The sequence below is a fragment of the Fukomys damarensis genome, unplaced genomic scaffold, assembly GCF_012274545.1.
Source record: "Fukomys damarensis isolate Sample0158 unplaced genomic scaffold, DMR_v1.0_HiC HiC_scaffold_9, whole genome shotgun sequence".
Taxonomy (NCBI): Eukaryota; Metazoa; Chordata; class Mammalia; order Rodentia; family Bathyergidae; genus Fukomys; species Fukomys damarensis.
Genome location: NW_022900921.1, coordinates 33,487,781 through 33,496,171, shown reverse-complemented (window position 1 = coordinate 33,496,171; position 8,391 = coordinate 33,487,781). Strand labels below are relative to the sequence as shown.

Below are 8,391 nucleotides of genomic sequence, written 5' to 3'. Positions count from 1 at the left end.
CGAAAAAAAAAAAAAAAAAAAAAAAAAAAAAAGAAAAGTAAAGATACCTGACACCTGCCACTTAAAGAAGGAGAGATTGGGCTGGGGATTTAGCTCAGTGGTTCTGCCGCCTGCCTCATAAGCACAAGGCCCCAAGTTTGATCCCTGTACCAAAAAGAAAGAAAGGAGAGATTTTTTTTGGCTCACAGTTTCAGTCCCTCTTCAGCTGACTGTACTGCAGAAACAGGATGGCCAGGGGCCCCAGTGGAGGAAAAAGTGTTCAACCTATGGCAGCCAGGAAGCAGAGACCAAAGGGAGAAACGGGAGGAAGGTACCTCCTTCCAGGTGATGCCCCCATGACTGCCTCTTCTGACCAGACCCCATTTCCTAACAGCACGTTTGGCCGTGAGATCATCAGTGAATTAACCCACTGGTGGGTGTGCCATCCCCATGATCCAAGCACCTTCCAGCAGCCCCACTTCTGAACACATGGAACTTCTGGGGGACAGTCTAGATTCAAAGCATAATATCATGTCTGACATGTTTGATTGTGTTTTATTAAAAACAGCTAAAAGTCTCGGCACTTACAACAAAATTTGGAGAAGATATTTATGAAAATGTATTACCTTTTAAAGATAAAAAGCATGCAGTGAAATTTCTGTGATTATATTTCTATTTCAAAGAGGCGCATTCATAAATTTTCATATACATTTAAAATACTTTTCTGCTTTTGAGGTTTCTGAAGATTTTCAGGTATAGAGAATATACTGGAAGTTATTGCTAAGTGGAAGGTTTGATTTGATGTACTTGCCTGGGATAGCACGATACCTTCCTCTTTGTTTTTTTCAGTATTTTCTATTTGAAAAATTTATCAAATTAGAAATGTGAATAAATAGCTTTCAGGCTAACTTTAGATTAATTTTAAGCTCTTTCTAGTTTTCAGTTTCCTCTTTGATGAAAAATGTGGCTATAATAATGAACGCCTCTTGCTGAACTTGAAGAGAGACCGAGTGGAGAGCAGAGCTGGGTTTAATACTCTGTTGGCTGCAGAGCGTATCCAAGTGGGTTATTACACAAGCCTGGACTACATCATTGGAGATGTCGGAATCACGAAAGGGAAACACTTCTGGGCCTTCCGGGTGGAGCCATATTCATACCTGGTGAAAGTGGGAGTCGCTTCTAGTGATAAATTACAAGAATGGCTCCGTTCTCCCCGGGAAGCAGTCAGTCCAAGGTAAAAAGTCTTTATTCATCTAAAACTTAGGAATTATTTTAAAAGTTAATACCTTTGTTTAGCAAGGATAAACTGAAAATGGGACTGGTTTATTTATTTGAAGTACATAGTTCTTTAATTTAGGTATTTGAGTTGTGCCTGTGTGGCTGGCTTAGGAAAGGAGTCAAGTTGCCTTGAACTCACACAATGAATGAGATTTATCAGTTAACATTTGATGTGAGAGGAAATAGCTTTAAATTTTAAAAATATTTTACATGGTCCTAAACTATATCATTAAAAAGCATCCACATTCATAGGAAAATGGTCCAAATGCCACCCTTTTTAAAATTTTTATTAGTCTATGTTTGCAGTACATAACGAGTGCATTCACTATGGGGAGTTGCTACCTGTACACATCTGATAACATCCTCTGGCCATCCTTCACCATTGATTCTAAGTTGTTCTTTTGTTATGAAATACGGTTTCTTTAAACTTTCCCATGTCTTTCACAAAGTTGCGTTGTTAGACATTTTTCTACAACAGATAATTCCAATTTATTGAGGCTGAATAATTAAAATTGTAGTTTAGCTTCTTTTATATGGGATAAATAAAATAAAATAGTCACAATAAGTTTGGCCATTTATGTGAATAGTATCCCAGATTAACAATCTGACAGGAACACTTTTTGCACAGATACGTGAAATTTACATAACACTAAGTATTATCATAGGGCTGTGGGTAAACATAGTGGCATGGCCACTTGATAAGATATTGGTATTAATGATTAAAAGGTTTGTAACACAGAAAATGCTAGAAGCAAAAACCTGATTAAAATTGTTGATGTAGTGTGTATATGCGCGCGCGCGCGCACACACATACACACACACACACACACACGCTATGCATAGGAAAAAAACAAGGCTTGTGTATCCAAATTTATTTTATAATAGAAAGAAAACTATTTTATATTCCTTTCCTAATGTAGAAATCCGTCAGGAATTAAGCAGGCTTTTCTTTCCTCTTATATTATTTTGCAGTGCTTGTTTATTTTATTTAGCTTGATAATTCCTTGGATTAAGACATACATCTTTGTGTTTTCTTTTACACTTTTATGCCATAAATGTTTAGTCCTTGACCAGTCCCATTCACTTCCTTCTTCCCTGCTTTATATCTAGGAGGCCAAAGTTGTTAATGACTTTGTAAGTCCTAAATTGTATACACATCTAGGTAAAAGTGGATAAAGTTTTATGACAAGGAATTTGGGTTTGTGTATATGGAATAATTCTAAATGGCAATGTACTTTAATTATATTTTAATGGAAAAATTTGATGTAAAAGTTATTGTCATTTTAAATCACTATACAGTATATTGTGAAAATGTTTTGAAGCTACGTGAAGACCTATAGATGAGGATACAGGTACTGTGTCTGTATGCTGTGTTTCAGATATGAGCAAGACAGTGGGCATGACAGTGGAAGCGAAGACACCTGCTTTGATTCTTCACAGCCTTTTACCTTAGTTACTATAGGCATGAAGAAATTTTTTATACCCAAGTCACCTATTTCTAATGAACCTGAAAATAGAGTTCTTCCCATGCCAACAAGTATAGGGATTTTCCTTGACTGTGATAAAGGCAAAGTGGGTTTCTATGACATGGAGCACATGAAATGCCTTTATGAACGCCAGGTGGACTGCTCGCACACTATGTATCCAGCATTTGCATTAATGGGCAGTGGAGCCGTTCAACTTGAAGAATCCATCGCCGGGAAATACCTGGAATACCAGGAAGACATGTAGCTTGTATACCCCGTGTGACTCGGATGGAAATGTGAACAATACAGCTCCTCGGTAACTCATTATGTTGTCCACATCTTCTGTGTATTATTCTTCTTTAAACACAGAAAACCTAAACAGCCTTGTCTCCTCCATGCTGTTCTGCTTTCCACAAATGATTTCAGTGAAGACATTTTTTCCTAATTAATCCTGAATGGTTACATTTGCAACTAGATTGTATGTCTCTTTATGAGCAGGGAATCTTAACTTATCTATATCAGCTGGTGTTGCTGATCCATTCCTTATGGGGTGGGGGAGGTATACAGAAGTACTTATTATGCTTTTGTGTTTGCCTTTCGTTTTTGTATCATTAATGTCTTAAGATATTTTTTAAATGTCTATGGTTAGAAGTTAGTATTAAGGAGTGTGTCTCACATTTTAAATTTTAGTAGGGAAACAAAGCTACAGATAAGTTTTTTAAAAAGGCCTAAAATGGTAATATGCTTAAGTGGAAGATGACGTACTTTAAAGTGTGTAACAAACAATTATGAACATATTGCCTGGAAATTAGTTTTGCTTGGCTCGCAGTACTGGAGATTGAACCCAGGGCCTTTGCGTTACACCCCCAGACCATTATTCTTTCTTTTGAAACAGAGTCTTGCCAAGTTGCCCAGGCAGGACTTGAACTTGCAATCCTCCTGCCTCATCCTGCCTTGGTGATGGGATTAGAGGTGTTTGCCACCATGGCTGACTTTTTTTGTTTTGTTTTTTTGGTACTGGGGATCAAACTTGGGTCCTTTTGCTTGTGAGGCAGGTGCTGGAAACACTGAGCTGAATCCTCAGTCCCTTATTTTGTTTTTTAAAAGACCACAAACTGTATCTATAAGGACATTTTGTTTGTTTGTTTGTTTTGGTACTGGGGATCAAACTTGGGACCTTGCGCACTTACAAGGCAGGTGGTGGAACCACTGAGCTAAATCCCATTAAGGACATTTTAAAGAGTTCTTTAGCCCATTAACTGGCATATGTAATAAACATGGTTTCTTACAAAAAGCATGAAATTCTTGGTTAACTTACAAAACTTTACACTTTAGATTATTTTTTTCCAAAAAAATTAATCTTCATTTTTTCCTACTCTATGAAAAGTTTGTGTTTACATCAAATAATTATTTTTCAAAAGTATTAATGAAGATGGAATGTTGAAGTCATATTTATTCTTTTGCCCTCCCTGTGTCTTGTGTTTTTCATTTTTGGCACAAATGTTAATGAATCAGATTTTCCTGGTTTATGTTTACAAATCTGAAAAGCTCATATTTTTAGTAGCATTAAATATATTACAATATCTGGAGTAGCTAATTGGTTGTATGGCATTTTCTACAGCTTATTTTTGGTAGTAAGAATCTGTAGTACAGGCAAATAAAAATAAAAATGGTTTAGTAATAGTAACTGAATAATAATCACTGTACCTTTTTAAAAATTGACATTTCTTTTAATAGGAAGAATTACATTTTATCTTCATTTTTGAAGGATGTTGTTTTAGCTAGGTGATTTTTATTTAGATTGCTTATTTTTTAAGTTAAAGTGGTCAGAAACTATGGCTATTATATATTATAGCACTGATCAGTTATGGAGTGCTATTGACACATTTTAGCAGAGTACCCCAAACTCTTGGGACCTGTTTTTTTTATTCTCATTTTTTAAGAGAAATTGGTTATTCAGATGAGTAGCACTACATTAGGCCCCTCCTGCCCAGGTAGACAATATCATGGAGAATGTGTGTTGAGTCATCTTTATTGCTCCCCATCTATGAATAGCACTTTATGACATCGGCTAATCCAAGCAATTACCCAGCGTTATGTTGATCAAGGTGCAATAAAGCTGCTAAAGTCACAGGTGTGGTTAAGTTGAGCTTTGTGTAAGCACATGTCATGTAGGTGTTTTTAAATATAAAGCTTTAACAGGAATAAAAGCTGTTTCACATGTTGCAGAGTTATAAATTGTTCAACAGAATTTCTTTTGTTTTTAATAAAAATTAAAAGAAAATCAAGTGTAATTATTTAAATCTGTGCTTCTAATTTTTAGTATGTTTATATGGAAAATGGAAACTATGTATTAAAACATTTAGTTAACACAATTTAAAGTTAAAGTTTTATAACTGTTTTGGTTTTTATTAGTTGAATTCTTGTGGCAGTGATCATTAGAAAAAATGTAACTAATGTTTCTTTTTGTTTTTTAATGTTTCTTTTCTGATATGTAGTAGATTAGATTTTAAGATGAGTATTCACTTAATTCACACTCATGCTGTCCCATCATGGGTTTTGGTAGTTGTGCTGCTTAGTGGATCATAATAAGTTGTTACTAATGCTTGATCAATCAGGGCTTTTCTTTGGTTAATAAGAATAGATTCAGAGCTAACCTGTTGATACCACATAATAACTCTCATATTCACAGTTGCTTTTTTTGTTTTTTAAGTGGTAAGAGAGTTGTCTTCTTTTGGGATCTAACATAATATGGGTGTGATAAATCTTTTGCCAGCCTTTATAATCTGGACCCTGGGCAAATATTCCATGTAAGAATATAATCATTCTTTAATTTGCTGTAAAAAAGAATTGAGAGCCAGTGTAGTAGGCAAGAATACTTTCACGAAACTATGCTCTACTTGACAAGATTTGCGTTCATTTTAAAGGAGTTTATCTGCTTGTTTGTGGCAGTAGCCTGACAACGGAGGAGTTTTTGTTTTGTTCATTGCTAGGGAATTTGAACCTAGGGCTACTGTTACATCCCCAGGCTACCCTTGAACTTATTTTCCTCCTACATCAGCCTCCCAAACAGCTGGGATTACAGGTGTGTGTCTCTGTACCTGGTGTCATTTTTGTTTTTAAAAAATAGACTTATAGAGTAGTTTTAGGTTTAGAGAAAAATCGAGAGGAAGGTGGAAAGATTTGCTATATACGCTCTGGCTACGCACAAACCTGGGCTCCCCAGTACCTGAGTCCCTCCCCAGAGTGGTGGGGTTTGTGTCCACTGGTGGACTGGCATTAACAAAACCTTATCACTTGCTATTTCTATCTTATGTTGAGGTTCACTCTTGGTGGTGGTGTACACTCTGGTTTTGAACAAATGTGTTATATTTGTTCACAGTAGAATTGTTTCACTGCTCTAAAAATCCTTTGTGTTGCTATCTGTTCATCCGCCCCTACCCCTCTCTAACCCCTTGAAGGCACTGACATTTCTATTATTTATAGTTTTACCTTTCTCAGAATGTCATTAATTTGAACCATACTGTATGTAGCCTTGGTTTCTTTCCTGATGTACATGTAAGTTTTGTCCTTGTCTTTTGTAGCTTTACGGTTCATTTCATTATAGTGCTTAATATTTCATTGCCTAATGTACCAGTTTATCCATTTACCTACAGAGGGACATTTTGCTTCCTAGTTTTCACACTTACAAATAAAGCTGTTATAAACATCCATATGTAAATTTTTGGGTGGACATAACTTCTCAGCTCTTTTGGGTAAATGCCAAGAAGATCAATTGCTGGATCATATGGTAAGAATATGTTTAGTTTTGTAAGAAACTGCCAAACTATCTAACAAAGTGCCAGCCATTTTCCATTCTCTAATTAGTCTCCCTCCGCCTTCTGTCTGTATCTATTGAGGACTGAAGTACTAAAACATGATTGACCGTCATGTTGGTAGGGGCTTATTGACTGTTTGTCATTGTCATGCGATAAAGTGGCTTTTGTTGGATCCTCTCCTGAGTCGGTATCTGTAGGTCTTTTCTCGGGATGTTCATTTTCTCTAATGAAAAAATTGGATAGTGGTTCTTCAAAACTGTACTAAGGACTAAGCTGAGGTTCCGTCACTCCATAAGCAAACTGTATTTTCACAACCTCTCGTGTACCTAGTATCTCTGAGTAAGAGGTAGTCCTGGGTTTTCTTCAGAATCTCTGTCCTGTCTTCCTTGCAAATTATTGATGATGGTGGTAGTGAATCAGGAGGAGGGGAGAGGTAAATATTATGATATTTACACATTTTTTAATCACCTTTTTCTCTTTTTAAATGTCATATTTCTGAGAATCATCTATTCTTTGGATTACACTGTTCCACCCCCGTTATACTTCCCATCCTCTGCTTTATTTTTCATGGGACTCTTCTTTTGTTTTTTGGTTCTGGGGATCAAATGTTTGGGATCACGTGCATGCCAGGAAAGACTTCCACCCCTGAGCTACACGTCCCCAGTCCTCTTTATAGAACTGAGTGTCACATCTGTTTGCTCCTATAAAATGTAAACTCCATAAAGGCAGGATTTTAACCCAGTTTTTATTGCTCTGCTCCCCAAATCTTCCTTGGTTTTCAGGCCTGTGACTTACCTTTTTTGCCCTTGTGCATGAGTACTTCTAGTCTAGAAATTATTTTTCTTATAAAATATCTTGGGTTACCAGTTCTGCCAATACCTTTGATAAGCAAGCGCTTGACTTCCTTCAAGCGTGCCTAAGGGGCCTTAAAGTTGTTTGTTGATAAGGGAATTCTGTGAACATCCTTAAAGCTGAGTACAGTGACTTGCAGTCCCAGCTACTTGGTAGCCCAGGCAGGAGGATCATGTTCAGAAGCCAATTTGGGCAACACTGTGACACTTTACAGCTTAAATTGTAAAGGTCAGTATATTGTAGTCCATATCTAAAGAGTTGATCTTAGAGTTGACTTCAGTTATTTATAGGGGGAGGACCCCATAAGCAAATTTGGGTAATAGATTTTTTTTTTTTAACTACAGGAAACTACAGTGTTTAGTGCTCATTTGACTTTGACTATAACAATATTCTGTGGGACACATTGCACAGACAGGAATAATAGTACAGATTTATGGACCCTATCTGGCTTAGATTACTATCTGAGATTTGTCATTTAATAACTATGTGATACATTATTAAACTGTGAGCTTCATTGCATTTGTAATAGTTCCAGGGCCCTGTACTTAGGTACAGTAGATCACATTTGCAAAGTATGTAGCAGTATTTGGTGTCAAGGAATGCTATGTGGTAGCTTCACATATACATTTGCTTTTAAATAGCATTTTTGAAAATAGAGTTTAACTTCTAAGATGTCTTTTACAAATGACAAGAATACAATTAAATGGAAAGTTACATTAGGAAAATCACATGTAGTGCACTCAGCTGTTATTTGTGTAGAAATCTTGCTGGACAGGACACAATTATTTTTGTTGTCATAGCTGCTTGGCTTGCCAGGTGGCCCTGGCACACATCCCAAGCCCTAAAGCACAAATGAAGTTACCAAGATAGTCTACCTGAAACAAATTAGAATGATACACAGTGCAATTGCTGTTGTTATTCTATTATTTGGCTATGAAAATGTTTTATTTTTTCATAAAAACAAGAATCAAGAAATCACACATAAAAAAAAAAGATAC

At 36.3% G+C, this 8,391-nt stretch overlaps 1 protein-coding gene across 5 annotated transcripts in view; it reads left to right on the top strand.

Moving 5' to 3' along the window:
• The window catches only part of Trim36 (tripartite motif containing 36), a 34,343-nt gene extending 30,727 nt beyond the window's left edge, over window positions 1–3,616 (top strand). For 4 of the 5 annotated variants that reach the window (XM_033761676.1, XM_033761675.1, XM_033761673.1 and 1 more), the window contains 2 exons: window positions 916–1,213; window positions 2,637–3,616. In XM_033761676.1, the coding sequence (XP_033617567.1) occupies window positions 916–1,213; window positions 2,637–2,988 (650 nt within the window). In that variant the 3' untranslated portion in view covers window positions 2,989–3,616. Of the gene's footprint in view, window positions 1–915; window positions 1,214–2,556; window positions 2,616–2,636 lie in introns of those variants that run through there. The other variant, XM_033761674.1, reaches the window with a different exon arrangement.
• The last annotated feature ends 4,775 nt before the right edge of the window (window positions 3,617–8,391 follow it).